Source organism: Carcharhinus amblyrhynchos, chromosome 26, assembly GCF_965287045.1.
Source record: "Carcharhinus amblyrhynchos chromosome 26, sCarAmb.v2.hapA, whole genome shotgun sequence".
NCBI classification, from domain to species: domain Eukaryota; kingdom Metazoa; phylum Chordata; class Chondrichthyes; order Carcharhiniformes; family Carcharhinidae; genus Carcharhinus; species Carcharhinus amblyrhynchos.
This window is the reverse complement of record NC_137349.1, coordinates 8,427,400-8,450,685: the sequence shown is the minus strand read 5'-3', so window position 1 is coordinate 8,450,685 and position 23,286 is coordinate 8,427,400. Positions and strand designations below refer to the sequence as shown.

Sequence of the window (23,286 nt, the reverse complement as noted above, 5' to 3'; positions counted from 1 at the left end):
AGAGAGAGGGAGGGAGGGAGGAAGAGAGAGAGAGGGAGGGAGGAAGAGAGAGAGAGGGAGGGAGGAAGAGAGAGAGAGGGAGGGAGGAAGAGAGAGAGAGGGAGGAAGAGAGAGGGAGGGAGGAAGAGAGAGGGAGGGAGGAAGAGAGAGGGAGGGAGGAAGAGAGAGAGAGGGAGGAAGAGAGAGGGAGGGAGGAAGAGAGAGGGAGGGAGGAAGAGAGAGGGAGCGAGGAAGAGAGAGGGAGCGAGGAAGAGAGAGGGAGCGAGGAAGAGAGAGGGAGCGAGGAAGAGAGAGGGAGCGAGGAAGAGAGAGGGAGCGAGGAAGAGAGAGGGAGCGAGGAAGAGAGAGGGAGCGAGGAAGAGAGAGGGAGCGAGGAAGAGAGAGGGAGCGAGGAAGAGAGAGGGAGCGAGGAAGAGAGAGGGAGCGAGGAAGAGAGAGGGAGCGAGGAAGAGAGAGGGAGCGAGGAAGAGACAAGGAGGGAGGGAGGAAGAGAGAGGGAGGGAGGAAGAGAGAGGGAGGGAGGAAGAGAGAGGGAGGGAGGAAGAGAGAGGGAGGGAGGAAGAGAGAGGGAGGGAGGAAGAGAGAGGGAGGGAGGAAGAGAGAGGGAGGGAGGAAGAGAGAGGGAGGGAGGGAGGAAGAGAGAGGGAGGGAGGGAGGAAGAGAGAGGGAGGGAGGAAGAGAGAGAGAGGGGGAGGAAGAGAGAGAGAGGCGGAGGAAGAGAGAGAGAGGGGGAGGAAGAGAGAGAGAGGGGGAGGAAGAGAGAGAGAGGGGGAGGAAGAGAGAGAGAGGGGGAGGAAGAGAGAGAGAGGGGGAGGAAGAGAGAGAGAGGGGGAGGAAGAGAGAGAGGGGGAGGAAGAGAGAGGGAGGGAGGAAGAGAGAGAGAGGGGGAGGAAGAGAGAGAGAGGGGGAGGAAGAGAGAGAGAGGGGGAGGAAGAGAGAGAGAGGGGGAGGAAGAGAGAGAGAGGGGGAGGAAGAGAGAGAGAGGGGGAGGAAGAGAGAGAGAGGGGGAGGAAGAGAGAGAGAGGGGGAGGAAGAGAGAGGGAGGGGGAGGAAGAGAGAGGGAGGGAGGAAGAGAGAGGGAGGGAGGAAGAGAGAGAGAGGGGGAGGAAGAGAGAGAGAGGGGGAGGAAGAGAGAGAGAGGGGGAGGAAGAGAGAGGGAGGGAGGAAGAGAGAGGGAGGGAGGAAGAGAGAGAGAGGGGGAGGAAGAGAGAGAGAGGGGGAGGAAGAGAGAGAGAGGGGGAGGAAGAGAGAGAGAGGGGGAGGAAGAGAGAGGGAGGGAGGAAGAGAGAGGGAGGGAGGAAGAGATAGGGAGGGAGGAAGAGAGAGGGAGGGAGGAAGAGAGAGGGAGGGAGGAAGAGAGAGGGAGGGAGGAAGAGAGAGGGAGGGAGGAAGAGAGAGGGAGGGAGGAAGAGAGAGGGAGGGAGGAAGAGAGAGGGAGGGAGGAAGAGAGAGGGAGGGAGGAAGAGAGAGAGAGGGAGGAAGAGAGAGAGAGGGGGAGGAAGAGAGAGGGAGGGAGGATGAGAGAGGGAGGGAGGATGAGAGAGGGAGGGAGGATGAGAGAGGGAGGGAGGATGAGAGAGGGAGGAAGAGAGAGGGAGGGAGGGAGGGAGGGAGGAAGAGAGAGGGAGGGAGGGAGGGAGGAAGAGAGAGGGAGGGAGGGAGAGAGAGGGAGGGAGGGAGGAAGAGAGAGGGAGGGAGGAAGAGAGAGGGAGGGAGGAAGAGAGGAAGGAAGAGAGAAGGAGGGAGGGAGGAAGAGAGAGGGAGGGAGGAAGAGAGAGGGAGGGAGGAAGAGAGAGGGAGGGAGGAAGAGAGAGGGAGGGAGGAAGAGAGAGGGAGGGAGGAAGAGAGAGGGAGGGAGGAAGAGAGAGAGAGGGGGAGGAAGAGAGAGAGAGGGGGAGGAAGAGAGAGAGAGGGGGAGGAAGAGAGAGGGAGGGAGGATGAGAGAGGGAGGGAGGATGAGAGAGGGAGGGAGGATGAGAGAGGGAGGGAGGATGAGAGAGGGAGGAAGAGAGAGGGAGGGAGGGAGGGAGGGAGGAAGAGAGAGGGAGGGAGGGAGGGAGGAAGAGAGAGGGAGGGAGGGAGAGAGAGGGAGGGAGGGAGGAAGAGAGAGGGAGGGAGGAAGAGAGAGGGAGGGAGGAAGAGAGGAAGGAAGAGAGAAGGAGGGAGGGAGGAAGAGAGAAGGAGGGAGGGAGGAAGAGAGAGGGAGGGAGGGAGGAAAAGAGAGGGAGGGAGGGAGGGAGGAAGAGAGAGAGAGGGGGAGGAAGAGAGAGAGAGGGGGAGGAAGAGAGAGGGAGGGAGGAAGACAGAGAGAGGGTGGGAGGGAAGGAGGGAGGGAGGGAGGAAAAGGAAGGGAAGGAGGGAGGGTGGAAGAGGGAGGGAGAAAGAGAGAGAGGGGGAAAGAGAGGGAGGGAGAGAGGGGGGAGGGAAAAAGGGAGAGGGAGTGAGGGGGAGATTGGGGGGGAGAGAGAGAGAGAGAGAGAGAGAGCGATGGGAAGAGAAAGAGAGACATAGGAATGGAAAGTGTGAGAGAGAGAGAGGGGGAGGAAGAGAGAGAGAATTTTATCCCATCAGCTCCAAAGAGGCCCCGTGGGGGAAACCAGACATCAACATAACTGTTGCTCTACCAGTAGAATTTTTCCCATTCAATCCCATCGAGAAAGTTCCAGAAAAGTCAAAATCAGAGTTGGCTCTAAATTCACAGCAAATCCAGATTCAAAGGTCCTGGGAAATACAGTGATGGTATCCGGGTGTCCTCCAGCTAAATTATAGCCGTTTGTGCACAATTATCCCATTCCTCTGGCGCACCCTGCAATTGGAAATAAAAACCAGCTCAGCAGCAACAAGACATCGAAATAACACTGACAAAAACACTGCAAAACTTCCAGAGTTTTCAGAACCAGATTTTGGTGAGTTAAGGTTTATCGAGGGACACAGAGAGCCGGGGTAAAGACCCCTCCTGATCTCAATGAATGACAGAGCAGGTCCAAGAGGCTGAGACGTAGCAAAAAAGACAGCGATCTTACTGCCTCCGTTTTCTAATCCTTCTGCACAAGAACAGGCCAATTGGAGGCCGCTGGCTTCACACACTGGCAGTACTACTGGGAGGCGATGGCCTCGCGATATTATCACTGGACTATCGATCCAGAAACTCCGCTAAAGCTCTGGGGACACGTGTTCGAGTCCTGCCATGGTAGATGGTGGAATTTCCATTCAATAAAAAAAACCTCTGGAATTAAGAATCTACTGATGACCGTGAAACCTTTGTTGTAAAAACCCATCTGAATCACTAATGACTTTTAAGGAAGGGATTTATTATCCACTGGGACCTCATCTGGGCCATAGGGTGGTGACACCACCACCACCACCACCACCCCCACCCTGGCAACCCCCTGCCTGTAGAGTCATGGTGGGGACAGATGGAGTGACGGCAGGTGGTATGCAGAATGGGGGAGGCAATGGCAAAATGGTAGCGTCACTAGATCAGGAAGGCCTGAGGAACACTTGCTCAGATCTGGTGTTTTTCTGGTTGGCGATCAGTGACTCGTGGTGTGCCTCCGGGATCAGCATTGGGATCGCAATTGCTTACGATTTACATAGGTGATTTGGGGACCAAGTGTAGTGTGTCAAAATTCACAGATGACACTTAGATGGGTGGAAGAGCAAAGCGTGCAGAGGACGCTGAAAGTCTGCAAAGGGAAACAGATAATCTAAGTGAGTGGGCGAGGGTCTGGTAGATGAAGTGTCAGTAAATGCGAGGTCACCCATTTTGGTAGGGATAACTGCAAAATGGACTATTATTTAAATGGTAAAAAATTGCAGCATGCTGCTGTGCAGAGGGACCTGGGTGTCCTTGTACAGGAGTCTCAGGGAGTTGGTTGCAGATGCAGCAGGTAATTAAGGCGGCAAATGGAGTTTTGTCCTTCATTGCTAGAGGGATGGAGTTTAAAAACAGCAAGGTTATGCTGCAGCTGTAAAAGGTGCTGGTGAGGAATCTCAAGCTAACCTGCACATCTTTGGACTGTGGGCGGAAACTGGAGGAAACCCATGCAGACACGAGGAGAATGTGCAAACTCCACACAGACAGTGACCCAACGCCGGGAATCGAACCCAGGTCCCTGGAGCTGTGAAGCAGCAGTGCTAACCACTGTGCTACTGTGCCACCCCAGGAGATCTTATAGAAACATATAAGATTATGAAGGGAATGGATAAGATAGAAGCAGGGAAGCTGTTTCCACTGGCAGGTAAAACTAGAACTAGGGGGCATAGCCTCAAAATAAGGGGAAGCAGATTTAGGACTGAGTTGAGGAGGAACTTCTTCACACAAAGGGTTGTGAGTCTGTGGAATTCCCTGCCCAGTGAAGCAGTTGAGGCTACCTCGTTGAATGTTTTTAAGGCAAGGATAGATACATTTTTGAACAGTAAAGGAATTAAGGGTTATGATGAGCGGGCGGGTAAGTGGAGCTGAGTCCACAAAAAGATTAGCCATGATCTTATTGAATGGTGGAGCAGGCTTGAGGGGCCAGGTAGCCTTCTTCTGCTCCTAGTTCTTACGTTCTAAATGCCACCACAGCAGATGGTGGAATTTGAATTCATTAATAATCTGGAATTAAAAAGTCTACTGATGACCAGGAAACCCTTGTCGATTGGCAGAAAAACTCATCTAATGTCCTTTAGGGAAGGAAATCTGCTGTCCTTACCTGGTCTGGCCTACTCCAGAGCCACAGCAATGTGGTTGACTCTCAAATGCCATTCAAATCGTAAGATAGTTAGGGATGGGAAATAAATACTGGCCCAGCCAGCGACTCCCACATCCCGTAAAAATGAATTTTAATAAAAGAAAGCAGTCCTACAATTGCGCCTCAGTTTTCCCTTTGACTTTACTGTTCCACCCAATAATTCACTGAATCTCATACCTGTCTTTGGAGGAGTTCCTCATGTGGAGACGATCATATTCCTCACGCACTGTGGGCCGGTGACTGTCCTCAATATCATATTCTCGGACATCATTCACCTCCGTAATCTGGCCGGTCAGAACCTTCACCACCAGGAGAATGATATACTGGGGCGGAAAGAGGAATCAAAGGGAACAGGTCAAAGTTGGTTGGCATGGTTTCAGCGGAATTGTAGCTCACAACTTCCTTGCTTCCATTTCCCTCATCTCTCCCACCACCCATTGGAAATTACAGCTGGAAATGAAAGGGCAACGTTCAGATATTCTACAACTAGAATCCCTACCGTGCAGGAAGCAGCCATTCAGCCTATCGAACCCATACCAACAATAATCCCACCCAGGCCCTATCATTGTAACCCCATGTATTTACCCTGCTAACCTCCTGACACTAAGTGGCAATTTAGCATGGTCAATGCACCCTACCCAGCATGTCCTTCAGACTGTGGGAGGAAACTGGAGCACCTGGAGGAAACCCACGTAGACACAGGGAGAATGTGCAGACTCTACGCAAACAGTGACCAAAGGCGGGATTCGAAACTGGGTCCCTGGCGCTGTGAGGCAGCAGTGCTAACCACTGTGTCACCCTTTAACTTAATTTTAACTCGCTTCTCATTTTTTAAAGCCCAAATGACACTGTCCAGACGAGCTCAGAGAGTTACATTCGACTAAAGGTTATCCTACAGATTGGAGTCATGTCTGACACGGCTGGAGGCCATTCTGGCAGCCTTTCCTATCCTGTGTGCCCCAGGACTTCCAATCAGTTTGCTCGGCTGCTGAGATTTTTACTAAGCTGGAGTCCAGTGCTGGCGTCTCCGTTACTCAGCACAGTTACAAGGAAGAAACCACCATTCGAGACAAAGATGTGAGCAATAGGTGCAGGAGTAGGTGATTCAGCCCTTCAAGCCTGACACACTCAAACGAGTCACACAGATTTACAGCATCGAAACAGGACCTTCGGCCCAACTTGTCTCTGCTGTCTCTTTTTAAAATACCTAAGCTAATCCCAATTGCCCGCATTTGGTCCACATCCCTCTATACCCATCTTATACATGTAACTGTCTAAATGCTTGTTAAAAGACAGAATTGTACCCGCCTCTACTACTGCCTCTGGCAGCTTGTTCCAGACACTCACCACCCTCTGTGAAAAAACTGCCCCTCTGGACCCTTTTGTATCTTTCCCCTCTCACCTTAAATCTATGCCCTCTAGTTTTAGACTCTCCTACCTTTGGGAAAAGATACTGACTAACTAGCTGATCTGTGCCCCTCATTATTTTATAGACCTCTATAAGATCACCCCTCAGCCTCCTACACTCCAAAGAAAAAGTCCGTCCATCCATCCTCTCCTTATAACTCAAACCATCGAGCCACGGCAGCATCCTAGTAAATTTCTTCTGCACTCTTTCTAGTTTAATAATTTCTTTTCTATAAATAGGGTGACCAGAACTGTACCCAGTACTCCAAGTGTGACCTTACCAATGTCTTGCACAATTTCCACAAGGTGTCCCAATGAAACCAAGCATGCCAAATGCCTTCTTCACTACTCTGTCCACCTATGCCTCCATTTGCAAGGAGTTATGAACCCGCAGCCCTAGATCTCTTTGTTTTATATCCTATAGTTTGATAGATCTTTGCTGATCATCTACGTCAGCTGAACCTGTTAAATCACTTCCAGGTCACTTGGTAAATTGTGAAACGATACACTGATACTTTTTTTGGTAATAGGGAATTAGGGACGGCACAGTGGTTAGCACTGCTGCCTCACAGCACCAGGGACCCGGGTTCGATTCTGGCCTCAGGTCATCGCACATTTTCCCCGTGTCTGTCTGGGTTTCCTCCAGGTTCCTCCCACAGTCCAAATGTGTGCGGGTTATGTTGATTAGCTATACTTAATTGACCCTAGTGTCGGGGGATTAACAGGGTAAATATGTGGGGTTATGGGAATAGGGCCTGGGTGGGATTGTGGTTGGTGCAGACTCAATGGGCCAAATGGCCTTCTTCTGTAGAGATTCTATGATACTATCGAATGCAGCATTATGTACGTCTGCTTCTTGTGGTCCCAGGGGCCTCATAGAATTCCACAGAACCACTATAGTGCAGAAGGAAGCTATTTGACCCATCACGTCTGCACCATTCTCTCTGGTGTGGAGATGTTGGCGTTGGACTGGGGTAAACACAGTAAGAAGTCTCACAACATCAGGTTAAAGTCCAACAGGTTTATTTGGTAGCACAAGCCACTAGCTTTTGAAGCGCTGTTCCTTCATCAGGTGAGCGGGATTTCAGTTCACAAACAGAGCATATAAAGACACAAACTCAATTTACAGAATAATGGTTGGAATGCGAGTCTTTACAGGTAATCAAGTCTTAAAAGGTACAGACAATGTGAGTGGAGAGAGGGTTAAAGAGATGTGTATTGTCTCCAGACAGGACAGTTAGTGAGATTTTGCAAGTCCAGGCAAGTCATGGGGGTTACAGGTAGTGTGACAGGAATCCAAAATCTCGGTTGAGGCCGTCCTCATGTGTGCGGAACTTGGCTATCGGTCTCTGCTCAGCGACTCTGTGTTGCACGTGGTGAACGCCACTTTGGAGAACGCTTACCCGAAGATCAGAGGCTGAATGCCTGTGACCGTTGAAGTGTTCCGCAACAGGAAGAGAACTCTTGCCTGGTGATTGCCAAGTGGTGTTCATTCATCCGTTGTTGTAGTGTCTCCCCAATGTACCATGCCTTGGGACATCCTTTCCTGCAGCATATCAGTTAGACAACATTGGCCGAGTTGCAAGCGTATATACCGTGTACCTGATGGACAGTATTCTCACGTAAGATGATGGCATCCGTGTCGATAATCTGGCACGTCTTGCAGAGGTTGTTGTGGCAGGGTTGTGTGGTTTTGTGGTCACTGTTCTCCTGAAGGCTGGGTAGTTTGCTGCGGACAATGGTCTGTTTGAGATTGTGCAGTTGTTTGAAGGCAAGAAGTGGGGGTGTGGGGATGGCCTTGGCAGATGTTCGTCTTCATCAATGACACGTTGAAGGCTCCGGAGAAGATGTCGTACTTGAAGATGAAGGATACTCTGTCCGCCGTGTCTCATGTTTGTCTTCTGAGGAGGTCAGTGGCACGTCGGAACTGTCAATCGATGAGTCGAGCGCCATACCCTGTTCTTATGAGGGCACCTTTCAGCATCTGGAAGTGTCTGTTGCAATCCTCCTCATCTGAGCTGATCCTGTGTATATGGAGGGCTTGTCTGTAGGGGATGGCTTCTTTAATGTGTTTAGGGTGGAAGCTGGAGAAGTGGGGCATCGTGAGGTTATCTGGAGGCTTGCGGTACAGTGAGGTGTTGAGGTGACCGTCCTTGATGGAGATGCATGTGTCCAAGAATGCAACCGATTCCAGAGAGTAGTCCATGATGAGTCTGACGGTGGGATGGAACTTGTTGATGTCATCATTTAGTTGTTTCAGTGATTGTTCGCTGTGAGTCCAAAGGAAGAAAATGTCATCAATGTATCTAGTGTATAGCATCAGTTGAAGGTCCTGTGCAGTGAAGTGGTTTTGTTTGAACCTGTGCACGAAGATGTTGGCATATTGAGGTGTGAATTTGGTCCCCATGGCTGTTCCCTGTGTCTGGATGAAGAACTGGTTGTTGAAGGTGAAGACATTGTGGTCCTGGATGAAGCGGATGAGTTGTAGAATTGCGTCTGGAGATTGGCAGTTGTCGGCGTTGAGTATCCCAGCTTTTGTTGCAACACCACGGACTTCCCACAGAAACTCAGCACACATGGAGCAGCTGAACCAGGAGCACTCCTCGTCACAATGGAAGGCATGACGATGGCATTGCTGCAACTGCCTCAGTACTCAACACCGACAACTGCCAATCTCCCGCCTCAACCCGGATCTTGGGTTCCTGTCACACTATCTGTAACCTCCACGACTTGCCTGGACTTGCAAAATCTCACTAACTGTCCTGTCTGGAGACAATACACATCTCTTCAACCTGTGCTTAACCCTCTCTCCACTCATATTGTCTGTACCTTTAAGACTTGAATATCTGTAAAGACTCGCATTCCAACCATTATTTTGTAAATTGAGTTTGTCTATGTGTGCCTTGTTTATGAACTGAAATCCCATTCACTTGATGAAGGAGCAGCACTCCGAAAGCTAGTGGCTTGGGCTAACAAATAAACCTGTTGAACTTTAACCTGGCGTTGTGAGACTCTTCACTAATTCTTTCTGACAGAGTACCTTAACCAGGACCTTTCCCCCACTCTATCCCTGTAAACCCCTACATTCACCACAACTAATCCATCTAAACTACACATTTTAGGACACCAAGGGTCACTTTAGCCTGGCCAATCCACCTAACCTGCACATCTTTGGACTGTGGGAAGAAACCGGAGCACCCAGAGGAAACCCGCGCAGACATGGGGAGAATGTGCAAACGCCACACAGACAGCGACCCAAGCTGGGAATCGAACTCTGGCGCTGTGAGGCAGCAGTACTAACCACTGCGTCACCTTCACTTTATACTCTTTTGAGTAACAACTAAACAAACGAACAAACTAACTCATTGACAGTCTCTTAAAGAGGCTCTGTTAACAAAACAAACTTCTGAAGGAAACTTAACAAGCTAAATTAAGATGTCATTTAGGGTGGAGATACTCCTGTCGCTGTGGTGCCAGTCTCTCTTCATATTCTGTTTTTTAATAATAAAATGAAAGGGGTGCCAGCCCCGGTGGGGCACTGTAACCAATATAAAATGTCAAAAGGAAACTTTAACTGATTAAATTAAAATGTCATTCCTGGGGTTGATGATGCAGCCCAGTCCTCGCTGGGCATGGAGGGCTGGAGTAAGCTGATGGACACCAGTGCTTACTCACCAAGACCACTCAACCGTTAATATAGAATGGGATGGATAGGATAGAGGTGGAGAGACTCTTCCCGCTCAAAAAAGACAGTAGGACTAGGGGGCACAGCCTCAAGATAAAGGGGAGGCGGTTTAGAACAGAGTTGAGGAGGAACTTCTTCACTCAAAGGGTGGTGAATCTCTGGAATTCTCTGCCCGTTGAAGTGGTGGAGGCTGCCTCGCTAAATATTTTTAAGAAGCGGGTTGATGGGTTCTTGATAAGAGAGGGGATTAAGGGTTATGGGGAGAGGGCGGGAAAGTGGAACTGAGCCACAACAGATCAGCCATGATCTTATTGAATGGCGGGGCAGGCTCGAAGGGCTAGATGGCCTACTCCTGCTCCTATTTCTTATGTTCTTATGTTCTTAAAGGGTCAGCCAATCTCTCTTAAGACTCTCGTGTTCATCAAATTATCCATTACACAGGGAAATATTAACAAAAGATCAAATAAACAAATTCTTTTGAATAAAGATGTGCGGGTTAGGTGGATTGGCCATGCTAAGTTGCCCCTTAGTGTCAGGGGGACTAGTAGGGTAAATACATGGGATTACAGGGATAGGGCCCGGGTGCAATTGTTATCAAAGAACAAAGAAAATTATAGCACAGCAACAGGCCCTTCGGCCCTCCAAGCCTGCACCGACCCTGCTGCCCCCACTGAACTGAAACCCCCTATCCTTCTAGGGACCATATCCCTCTATTCCCATCCTATTCGTGTATTTGTCAAGATGCCCCTTAAAAGTCACTATCGTATCTGCTTCCACTACCTCCCCCAGCAGCAAGTTCCACCACCCTCTGTGTAAAAGAACTTGCCTCGCACATTTCCTTTAAACCTTGTCCCTCGCACCTTAAACTTATGCCCCCTAGTAACTGACTCTTCCACCCTGGGAAAAACCTTCTGAGTACTGGTGCAGCTCGATGGGCTGAATGGCCTCCTTCTGCACTGTACGGATTCTATGATTCTGAAACAAAAATCAATAAGTTAAACACATATGAGAGGGGGTGACAGCCCCTGGTGGGGCGCTGTAACTAAACCGTAACAGCAAAAGGAAACTTACAAAATTAGACCAAAATGTCATTCCTGGAAGGGACGATGTATCCCAACCCTGCACTGCCCACTGGTCGCGGAAAGCCTGAAGCGCGCCGGTGAACAGTGTGCTCCCTCTCCAAAACCACCAGGCCGCAAATGTAGCAGCCATGGAGGGGCAGGGAGTCAGTCTCTCTTTCCAAATGTTCAAGGTACTTAATTAAACAATACCATTCACCTGTGAGTCTCAGCAATATACCATGAACAGAAGCTGGCCACATTATCCCCAATTCCCTGGATAACCCTTGCATCTAAATATCTATTGATTTCTGCTTCGAACACACTCAAAAACTGAGAAGCTACAGCTCTCCGACCTCGAGAACCCCAAAGCTTCACAACCTTTTCAATCAATAAATTTCTTCCCATCTCAGTTGCAATGGATATTCTGAGACTGTGACTCTGAACATAAATGAAGGGACACAATTAAAATATAAAATATTTTCCTCTCTTGCCATGGGATTGTTGAAATTATTCTTTCACGGAACGTCGGCATCGCTGGGCAGGCCAGCACTTTCATTGCCCCTCGAGAGAGAGTCTCGATGTGAAGTGGCTGGAACCAGTGGTTGATTGTGTGAAGGTCTCGCAGGTCCCCGGCCCATCACTTTGTGATGCAGATTTTTTGAGAGTGAACCTTGAGTGAGTCATTGCTTGGGGATGTAAATCATGGAATCCCTACAGTGCAGAAGGAGGCCATTTGGCCCATTGAGTTGCACAAACTCTGTGCAGAGTATCTTACTCAGATCTCCCCCCAAAAACCCCTCCATTATCCTCCTCCTCCACCCCCGCTTCTCTCACATCCCCCCCTTCTCTCACATCCCCCCCACCCCCACCATCCTATCCCTATAATCCCACGTATTTATCCTGCTAACCTACATATCTTTGGATACTAAGGGGCAATTTAATATGGCCAATCCACGTAACCCGCACACCTTTGGACTGTGGGAGGAAATTGGTGCACCCGGAGGAAACCCATGCAGACATGGGGAGGATGTGCAACCTCCACACAGACCCAAGACTGGAATCAAACCCAGGTTCCTGGCGCTGTGAGGCAGCTAACCACTGATGAGGGATAATCCACGTGTAATTTCAGCTCAAAGAATCACACAATTCTACCTCCTTTTCTCCCACCTCCTCTCTGAAGATGAGACGAACAGCAGAAAAGCATTCAAGGGGGAGGCTGGAGAAGGGTCAGCCGGTAGGGTCCGGTGAGGTAGTGGGGAGACTCATGTGAAGTTTAACCATTAGGATGCCCCACTTGGGCTGAATGGCCCGTTTCTGTGCTGTAAATACCAGGTACACCCTCGATCCAAGATGACTTTCAAGACGTTACAGTCTTACAGACACCAGCAGTCCTAGCTACCTTTCCCAAATGAGTGTGAGGATTATCAGCGGTAAAGTTCCAATTTCTTTATTGAAATAAGAAAGGGCAAACATTGATCAGAAGTTCCATGTTCACTGATGGGAATTTTAGGGTGATGTCAGTCTGCTGTGAAGAGTAGGGACTGTAAGTTGGGTACACATCTGCTGGTCACACCAGTACTGTCCAATAAGTTCTTCAAGTTTATTTATTAGTGTCACAAGTAGGCTTCCATTAACACTGCAATGAAGTTACTGTGACATTTCCCTAGATACAACATTCTGGCGCCTGTTCGGGTTAACTGAGGAATAACTTAGCATAGCCAATCCACCTAACCAGCACATCTTTCGGACTGAGGGGGAGGAAACCCACGCAGACGTGGGGAGAATGTGCACAGACAGTGACCCAAGCCGGGAATTGAAGCTGGTTCCCTGGTGCTGTGAGGCAGCAGTGCTAACCACTGTGCCACCCCTGAAAAACTGCTAGGAACTGAAAGGAGGTTACCAGCTTTCACCCCCCAAGCTTGTGCGAGGTTAGCTGATTCTAGGGATGGTGGGGAGAGGGCTGCAGTTGTCCCAACACTGCTGACGGAGGCGATTTGTTCCCAAAGGAGAGAACGAGGCTCCAGTTTGATGCCAAGCCTCATTGTTCTGCATGCAATAGGCAGGGAATTACTGACTGCAATCATATTCACATGGGAGACATCAACACAAACTGGGGCAGCACGGTGGCACAGTGGTTAGCACTACTGCCTCACAGCGCCAGGGACACGGGTTCAATTCCCAGCTTGGGTCACTGTTTGTGTGGAGTTTGCACATTCTCCCCGTATCTGGGTGGGTTTCCTCCCACAGTCCAAAACATATGCTGGCTGGGTGGATTGACCATGCTAAATTGCCCCTTAGTGTCAGGCTAAATATGTGGGGTTATGTGGCTAGAGCCCGGTGGGATTGTTGGTGGTGCCAACATGGCTCGATGGGCCAAATGGCCTCATTCTACACTGCAGGGATTCTGTGATTCTATTCTACGGGAAGGAGGAAACAGTTATAAAAATAAACAGCTGCCTGTTTTTAACCTCAGGCTCCCCACTAGTGATTCAATATTAAACCATGAAAATGGTAAGACAATTTTGGTAGTACCTGTGGAGGGATTCAGGGAAGCAGAACAATCCACAACAAGCAAGTCTGACAAGCTACCAAATTCAAGGAGCCTCAACAGTATGGTCAGATTGCGATAGCAGACACACATTTAAGGAGACGTTAGCTAAACACATGGCAGGATGTGGAATCAAAGATGAAGATGGGGCAAGAGTAGGATGAAGTCGAGTGGGAAGAGGCTCATGTGGAGCAAACCCCCAGCACGGACCAATCATAGAATCCCTACAGCACAGGGGAGGCCATTCAGCCCATCGAGTCTGCACCGACCACAATTCCAGGCTCTATCCCCATAAACTCACACATTTACCCTGTTAATCCCCTGACGCTCGGGTCAATTTAGGGTCAACCCGCACACCTTTGGAGTGTGGGAGGAAACCGGAGGAAACCCATACAAACATGGGGAGAGCATGCAGATGCCAGACAGACAGTGACTCGAGGCTGGATTTGAACCCAGATCTCTGGCACTGCGAGGCAGCAGTGCTAACCACCATGCCACCCCTAGGTTGCACCTAGACCCTATCACCGTAACTCCACATATTTACCTTGCCAATCCCCCTGACACTTTGGCTATGCTAAATTCCCCCTATCAAGCTAGCCTGCACATATTTGGGCTGAATGGCCTGCTTTTGTGCTTGAATTCTATGGAATATTCAGCGAGATTACTCTCACTGTCAACCCACTACCATAAAGCCCCCCTCTCACCAAATGTATCATCGTGCCCATCCAAACCTCCGTTACATTGGGAGAGGAAGACAATGAGAGGAAGACAATGAGAGGAAGGCAGGGAAAAGGCTCCAGGCTGGAAATACTCACCAGAAACCAATAGATATTCATCAGAGTGAGGGTAAGCAGCAGAATGTTGAAGAAAAAGTAGAAAGGAATATTGGGAACAGACTGGAGGCTGGAGTAACAGGTGGCATACAGCACCTTGAGGGGGAACCAATAAAGTCGGAACCAGAACCTATGAGAGAAAAAAAGGAGAGAATTGCAGAGAAGAAAATTCATGGAACTTGTTATAATCAGGAGGATCCCTCAGTTCCTCAGGCACATTTCTCAGTTTCTGGAATGGCAAACATCACAGATAATTGGCTTGTGGAAAAGCTCATCATTCACAATCTTAGCAATGTCCCAAAGTGCTTTATAGCCAAGGCTGCAATGCAGGAAAACACAGTGGCCAACATGAGCACAGCAAGATCCCACAGTAACAGGGCAATGACTCAGCAATCGGTTTTAATGATCTTTCTGTTGAGGGATGAGAATTGTCCAGGACACTAAGGGAGCACCTTCCTACTGACCCTCCAACAGTGGCTGTGGAATCACGGACATCCACCAGAGAGGGCAGAGGGGACCTCAGTTTAACATCTCATCCAAATACCAGGATACTAACGGTGAAGCACTTTGGGATGTGAAAGGCACTATAGCAATGCAGACCCTGTCTTTCTTACCTAGTAATACCTACCATCTCAAAAGTTTCTCTCTGTCATTGTCTATTAAAATACCTATTAACGTGCGACTTCCAAGCACTTTAGTTTCAATTCAAGATGGCATTGAAGCAAGGCGACTTCTTGCGAGCTGTCCCCAGCAAACCCTCTAATTCTATTTGTTACTCTCATTCTCTGTGAACGGTGTATTTTGTCTGTATAGTACACAAGAAACAATACTTTTCACTGTATACCAAAACATGTGATAATAATAAATCAAATATAAAAAAAGATATTTTGCCTTAAAGAATCGATGGTCTGTGCTACTAAACAGAAAACAGACAGAAGCTGAACAACAGGAGGAGATGACTGACAGTGCTGCTGGAGAGAGACTTTGAGGAGGCTTCTCGATGTTAACAAGGCAAAAGGTTTCAGGGCATGGGGCAGAGGCAGCAGGAAGCTCTGCTCTCAATGAGGCAAGAGGAATTACACAGAGAGCCCAGGTCGAAAGACCAATTAATGCAACCTCAGTAAGGGCTGGAAGAGGTTGCCGAGGCCAAGTGCCGTGTAATTCACTGTTTCCTGCACAAACTCCACTCTCCGTGTTGCTGGGAGGCATTTCTATTGGGTGAGGAGGGCTGTTAGATAGTGAAGTTCGGCAGCCCGTCCATCTCACAGAAACTTATAAAATTCTAACAGGGTTAGACAGGGTAGATTCAGAAAGAATGTTCCCAATGGTGGGGGGAATCCAGAACTAGGAGTCATAATTTGAGGATAAGGAGTAAGCCTTTTAGAACGGAGGTGAAAAGAAATTTCTTCATCCAGAGGGTGGGGAATGTGTGAAATTTACTAACGCAGGAAGTAGTCGAGGCCAAAACATTGACTGATTTCCAGAAGAAATTAGATATAGCTCGAGGCTAAAGGGATCAAGGGATATGGGAGGAAGGGAGCATCAGGATATTGAATTCAATGATCAGCCATGATCAAAATGAATGGTGTAGCAGCTCAAAAGGGCCGAATGGCCTCCTCCTGCTTCTAATTCCTGTGTTTCTATCAGGGGGGGAAACACCACACTGGGACAACTTATATTAGCACATAAGCAACAAAAGTAAACCATTTTTCTTGTTTCATTATTTAATTCGATCGTGGCTGATCTACCTCTCAACTCTATGAACCTGCCTTTGTTCAATATCATTGATACCCTTAACCTGAAGACAATTTATCAAGTTCAACATGTGAGCATTTTAGTTAGCTTGAGAAAAACACCACCCGATTTCACTCCTAAATCATCCCTTTTGTTCTGGATTCTGATCCACTGCTTCTAACACCAGAATGTTTCCTCTCTATCTATGCTATCATATCTCAACACCTCATGTAGGTCACTCCCCCCAACTCAAGGAAATAATAAAAAAAACAAACTACATAATCTGTCCTTGTAATTTAACCTCTTAATGCCCAGTATCATTCTGGCAACTCCAAGGGCAATATGCAAGGTAGAATGCCCAGAACTGAACATGTGCTCTAGGTAGGGCCAGTATAACTGAGACATTGCGTCATCCCCATTCTATCCTCAACCCCTTGAAATAAAAACCAACATTCCACTGGTCCTTTTGATTACTTCTTGTACCTGCACACTAGCTTCCAGTGATCTGTGAACACAAACCCTCTCTGCTCCTCCAAAATACTTACTAACGTGCCTCTAATTGGGGTCAACAATCCAGGGCACCTTGTATACAGGCAAATGACAAAAAGGCAGGAGTGGAAAGGTTGGTCCAAAGCATTGCTGAAGAGACAGGGGCATCTCCTCATTCTGGACAACAGCCAGCTGCAGTAGAGAGCGTGGAATCCGCTGGGATGCGTCAATGAGGCAGCAAGCGAGGGCAAACACTCACCAGCTTATGGCAAACGTGCAACATCCAATATTGGAAACTATGTCGTTTAGTCTGTGGCGGACACCAGCTCTGTTTTTGAAGTAAACATTGAGTTTGGTGAATTCAAGCAGAATGTCATTTATATCATGCAAGAAGAGAACCACGATCCCAATATTGTGATATCTGCAAGAGAAGGAAAGTAAATGTTTAACTGCTGTGGTTACCAGAGTTGCCAATAGTGCTACCCTTTTGGACTGCAAGGGGCCTCAATCCCAACCATTTACCTACAGACATAGTTTTCAGAGCAGCTTGTTGCATGTGAATTGGCCGGAAACCTGGAGTTTCTAGGAAATATGGATTAATCAGCTAGGGGAGGCAATGGCCTGGTGGCAAAAACCCAGCTTGCAGGTGCAGCAGGTGGTCAGGAAGGCGAATGGGATGCTGGCCTTCATAGCGAGGGGGATTGAATATAAAAGTAGGGAGGTCTTGCTGCAGCTGTATAGGGCATTGGTGAGGCCGCAGCTGGAGTACTGTGTGCAGTTTTGGGCGCCGTACTTACGCAAGGATATTTTGGCCTTGGAGGGAGTGCAGAGGAGGTTTACTAGGCTGATGCCAGAGTTGAGGGGGTTGAGCTATGAGGAGAGGCTGAATAAACTAGGCTTGTACTCGTTAGAGTTTAGAAGAATGAGGGGAGATCTCATTGAGACGTATAAGATGATGAATGGGATGGATAGGATAGAGGTGGAGAGATTCTTCCCGCTCAGAAAGGACAGTAGGACTAGGGGGCACAGCCTCAAGATAAAGGGGGGGCGGTTTAGAACGGAGTTGAGGAGGAACTTCTTCACTCAAAGGGTGGTGAATCTCTGGAATTCTCTGCCCGTTGAAGTGGTGGAGGCTACCTCACTAAATATTTTTAAGACGCGGGTTGATGGGTTTTTGATAAGCGAGGGGATTAAGGGTTATGGGGAGAGGGCGGGAATGTGGAACTGAGCCACGACAGATCAGCCATGATCTTATTGAATGGCGGGGCAGGCTCGAAGAGCTAGATGGCCTACTCCTGCTCCTATTTCTTATGTTCTTATGTTTCTTATGTTCTTATGTATTATTGCCAGACTATTAACCCAAAAACTCAGCTAATGTTCTGAGGACCCAGGTTTGAATCCCACCACAGCAGAAGGTGGAATTTAAATTCAACAGCAAAAAATATCTGGAATTAAGAATCTACTGGTGACCATGAAACCATTGCTGATTGTCAGAAAAACCCATTTGGTTCATTAATGCTCTTTAGGGAAGGAAATCTGCCGTCCTTACCTGGTCTGTCCTACACAAGACTCCAGAACCAAAGCAATGTGGCTGACTCTCAACTGCCCTCTGAACAAGGGCAACGAGGGATGGGCAATAAATGCTGGTTAGCCAGCGACACCCATGTCCCATGAATGAATAAAAAAAAAACAGGATAATGCAGCAGACAAACTCAGGGAGAAAAATCATATAAGTGTTGAAAGTAGTATGTTTATTTTATCAGTTTGTTTAATCAGTTGTAAAAATGTTGAAGATGGGAGGGAAGATGGGTGTTTGATTGTAGACAAGTGATTATGTGATGAAATTACTGGGGTTATATCCAATGAGCTGGCAACGCTGAACACACACACTCACCTGAAGGCATAGGAGAAGGCAATAAGAGCCAGTGTTATCACATGATGGACCAACATCACAACAGAGTCCTTCCTCCAGGCATCCATGTAGACAGTGGCATAGATGGCGTGTCCATAGAAACTGCACTGAGCCAGGTAAGCAATTGCTATATCTTTAGGGACATCAACTGTTGCTCTCCATTCTGAAAGATGAACATGGTAGTTAACTCCTTTGATGCCTTTTGCTCCTGATCCATCACACCAGGGCTTAGGTAATAAATGGGATTAAAATGTCCAGCACACACAGGCTTAATGGGTTGAATGGTCTCTATCTGCACTGTCACTTTTCTATGGTTCCGTGATACTCAAAGATTCTGAGGGATAACACAGCTAAAATTACAGATTTTGGAAAATATATTAGACAATGAGAGGGGCAAAAATGTGGATTTGATTTATTATTGTCACATGTATTGACATACAGTGAAAAGTATTGTTTCCTGTGCGCTATAGAGACAAAGCGTACCGTTCATAGAGAAGGAAAGGAGAGAGTGCAGAATGTAGTGTTACAGTCATAGCTAGGGGTGTAGAGAATGTAGAACGTAGGCTCAGCTGAGAGGTCAAAGAAGTTTTTGTAGATTGATTGATTACTGGGACAAGAGTGTTGTTGTACGAGGCGTGATGGTGTAGAATGGGCCTCTCACGTTGAAACATATAAAATGGTCAGATAGGTTAGATGCCAAGTGTTTCTTTCCCCTGGCTGAGGAGTCTAGAAGTCTGGGTCACAGCCTCCAGATAAGAGATCAGCCGTTTAGGGCTGAGCTGAGGAGCAATTCTTCAATCGGAAGGTGGTGAATCTTTGGAATTCTCCAGCCCAGAGGATATTCAGTCATCCAATATGTTTAAGGCGGAGATGGATAAATATTTAGATACTAAAGGGAATGAAGGACTGGAGTTGGGTGGGAAAATGAACTCAAAGTGGGAGATCAGCAGGGCTTGTATTGTTTTATGTTTAACTTTATTTATTGTCACAAGTATTAACACTGCAATGAAGTTACTGTGAAAATCCCCTAGTCGCCACATTTCCGTAGCTATTTGGGTATACTGAAGGTGAATTTAGTGTGGCCAATAGACCTAATCAGCATGTCTTTCAGACAGTGGGAGGAAACCCACGTAGACATGGGGAGAACATGCAGACTACGCACAGGCAGTGACCCAAGCTGGGAATCGAACCCAGGTTCCTGGCACTGTGAGGCAGCAGTCCTAACCACTGTGCCAATCAGAAGTTTTAACTGCAGACGATGGGGGTCTTCCCCAAGAATATGGACTCGCCCAGCGGCAAGTTCCTGATATTGCCCATCCTGAATTGCCCTTGAACTGAGTGGCTCGCTCGGCCATTTCAGAGGGGCAGTTGAGAGTCAACCACATTGACGTGACTCTGCAGTCACATGCAGGTCAGACCAGGTAAGGACATTAGTGAGACCGATGGGTTTTTGCAATAATCGGCAATGAAATAAGCAGTGAAAATACCGCCTCTGGATGATATTGAACCATCAACCTTCAGATTAACAGCTGAAAGCACTAACCAATACCAGCCACAGAGGCTGATATTGATTGGTACGGCAAAGCCGAGGGGCATGTATGGACCGCTCCTGCTCCTAATTCTCACGGATCACAAGGTTTAGCCAATATCTGCTGTTGCGTGTGTTGAATTCAGTTCAGCTTTTGACTAGTGGAATCAGCAAACAATGAATCTGTTTAACTCGACACCACCACAATTCATTCCAGCACAGGGTCCTTGCAATACTGGCCATTCACATAAAGTGATTCTAATGATGGATCACAGACGCAGTATAAATCCAGTATAAATCAAGGACTCAGTTCCCAGGGCTTAAAAGGATGACTTGATTAAAATATTTTTAGATCCAACCATTTGATACTTAAGCCACAAATTGTAATTCATATTGATTTATTTTCATGTTATGCATTCTGCCACTTTATCCTAGGAAAGTGTACACTCCTTAGACATTATCAGAAGTTTTCCAACTATATATATATGTTCCCCCCCAAATATTTGGCAGCATTGTGGCACACAGAGGTTGGCACTGCTGCCTCAAGGGCTGGCACAGACAGAATGGGCCAAATGGTCTCGTAGGTGGTTTCTGTATTGTCAGTGCTTCCTCACCTGGTGCTGATATGGCTACAGCTCAACCTCGAAGCAGATACTTCCCACTGACATCACAGAGTTACTGATGTTGGCCCAGTGAAGGACAATTCCCTTCACCATCACAGCGATCTGCACCCCCACCCCCCCAACACACACACACACACACACAGCAAGATTCTCCAGAACAAACCACTCCGCGTGCGCGCATACACACACGCGCACGCACACACACACACACACGCACACACAGCAAGATTCTCCAGAATAAACCACTCCATACACACACACGCAACGACCTTCGCCAGAATGAAATTTGTCTCTGCATCAGGAATGTCTTCCCTCAAGTCATCCCAAAAGGGTTTTACGTCCCATTTTTACTTTTGAATGCAGTCGCTGTTGTCATGTTTGTGATATCCAATTAGTGCACAGCAAGCTCCCTCAGTGTGATCAAGACCAGGTTACTTGCCCTTAGATCAGCAGGGAAGATGCAAAGACAATTTACTTTCAACTACTTTGCATAATACTGAACATTTTTCAAAAATTTATTCTTGGGGTGTAGATGTCTTGAAGGCAGCTGGTCTTTATCACCTATTCCTCACTCTCCTGTGGTGAGATGGTGGTGAGCCTTGTTCTTGAACCATTGCAGTCCCTGTGGTGAGGGGGACCCCTATCATGCTGTATGCTACAGCAATCAAAGATTTTAAGTCAGCGGTGATGAAGGAACAGAGAGATAAACCAAGTTAAGATGCTGTGTGACTTGGAGGAGAACGTGCAGAATGTGGTGTTCCCATGCACCTTGTCCAGGATGGCACAGAGCTTAGCACTGCTGCCTCACAGCACCAGGTACCCAGGTTTGATTCCCGGCTTGGGTCACTGTGCAGATTCTGCACAGACATTCTTCCCGTGTCTGCGTGGGTTTCCTCCCAGTCTGAAAAATGTGCTGGTTAGAATCACTGAATTCTCTCTCAGTGTACCCGAACATGCACTAGAGTATGGCAACTAGGGGATTTTCACAATAACTTCACTGCAGTGTTAATGCAAGCCTCCTTGTGACATTACTAAAGAAAATTTAAAACTTGGCTTTTAGCTGGCGGACAGTGGAATCGATTGGTGGGTGAGTGTGTGGAGAGATATTTGAAGAAACAGCCAATTTTGGATCTTTCATTGGCAGGACCAGTCACAGGGACATGAACCTTTTGAGATCTTTCGATCTGTTGCCAAGACAGACAATTGCTCCTTTAATACCCCCAGTTTGCCCAGTCACTGCTTTAGTCGAGTATAACACTGCACATGATATTGTACCCAGGCACCGATTGGCTGCTCTAGCAGATTGTTGCATTAAGCTCTCTGATTGGTGAAGGTTAGATTTGAGCTGCGTTGCACAGTTTGCCTGCACCGTGTTCCTTGTTTCTGAGGTCTTGTTAAAGGGCTCAGTTCTGCCTACACTTATAAAATTAAATCCTCGACAAGAACTCATTTGGCGAGACATAAAAGTCCATTCTTTAACAGCAAGCAGATCAACAAACAAAAAGTCTTTGCTGGCAGAACATAATCATCCATTAACTGGACACAGAGAACATTCCACTTCCAAACAAGCTCTGGGGACAGGGGAGGAATTGGAAGTGGAGAGACGTATTGCATGACTGAGCAATGAGGAATATTGGTATTCACACAGCATTCTTCAACATCACTAACATCATAGAATCCCCACAGTACAGAAGGAGGCCTTGGAGTCTGTACCAACCACATCTGACCCAGGCCCTATTTCCGTAACCCTCACTGACCCTGCTAATCCCCCTGACGCTAGGGTCAATTTAGAATAGCTAATCCATCTAATCGAATATCCGCAAAGAATTACTTTAAGAGTGTCAGGAGCGATTCACAACGTGGGCAAACAGTACGGCCACATTGCACACAGCAAGATCCCACAGACCACATCAAAACAAACCACCAGTTCATCTACTATTTTGGGAGTCGCGGGGTGGGACTTCTCTAGCCCTGCTTGCCCCCAAAACCGGAAGTCAACCCAGAGGTCAACAGACCTTTCCAAGCTCCACCCCTCGCCCGCTCCGATTCCTGCAGCGGGTGGGCCAGTAAAATTCCGGCTGAGGCCTTTAACACGGACGGTCACGGGCCAGAATTCTCCGGTCTTGCACGCCCTGCTATCATTGCCAGCGAGGACAGAGAATTTGGCACTTAGCCAAATCTCCATTCGCTGCAGCGGGACTGGAGAATCCCAGCTGTGGATGAGGTCAGAGAATTCCAATGAAGGACCACACCTATTACTGCACAATAACCTTAACCTAACGCATCTGCCCACATCGTGCACAGGGGCTTAGCCACTCTGCGACAACAACAGCTTATATTCATTAAGAAACTTTAGTGCAGGAAAACATTCCAAAGACACTCCATTGGAGTGTTACCAAAGAAAATTTAACACTGATATACCAAAGGGGATACGAGGTTCAAGTACCAAAGCTCCGTCAAAGAAGTGAGCTGCAATGAAGAGAGTGAAGTGGAAAGGCAGAGAGTTTGAAAGAGGAAATCTAAATTGAGGGCCCAGGCAGCAGAAGGCACCAGCGGAGTGATGGAAATCAGGCATGTGCAAAGAGGCCAGAATTGGTGGGAGGGCAGTGATCTTAGAGGATTGGAAGAGTCATCCCTTCAAAACCTCTCTCTCTGGTTGTCACAGTTAGTTTCCATTAGTTTAATTACTACCATTGAGCCAGGATAGGAGGGAACACTCTAATTCTGTCT

General features: G+C 47.9%; 1 protein-coding gene across 3 annotated transcripts in view; it reads right to left on the bottom strand.

The window, feature by feature from the left end:
- Positions 1-2,432: 2,432 nt before the first annotated feature.
- cers1 (ceramide synthase 1) overlaps positions 2,433-23,286 on the bottom strand; it is a 41,398-nt gene continuing 20,544 nt past the window's right edge. For 2 of the 3 annotated variants that reach the window (XM_080212756.1, XM_080212759.1), the window contains exons 3-7: positions 18,388-18,568; positions 16,753-16,914; positions 14,253-14,400; positions 4,914-5,059; positions 2,433-2,806 (exon numbers count right to left, since the gene is read on the bottom strand). In XM_080212756.1, the coding sequence (XP_080068882.1) occupies positions 2,764-2,806; positions 4,914-5,059; positions 14,253-14,400; positions 16,753-16,914; positions 18,388-18,568 (680 nt within the window). In that variant the 3' untranslated portion in view covers positions 2,433-2,763. Of the gene's footprint in view, positions 2,807-4,913; positions 5,060-10,232; positions 10,804-14,252; positions 14,401-16,752; positions 16,915-18,387; positions 18,569-23,286 lie in introns of those variants that run through there. The other variant, XM_080212757.1, reaches the window with a different exon arrangement.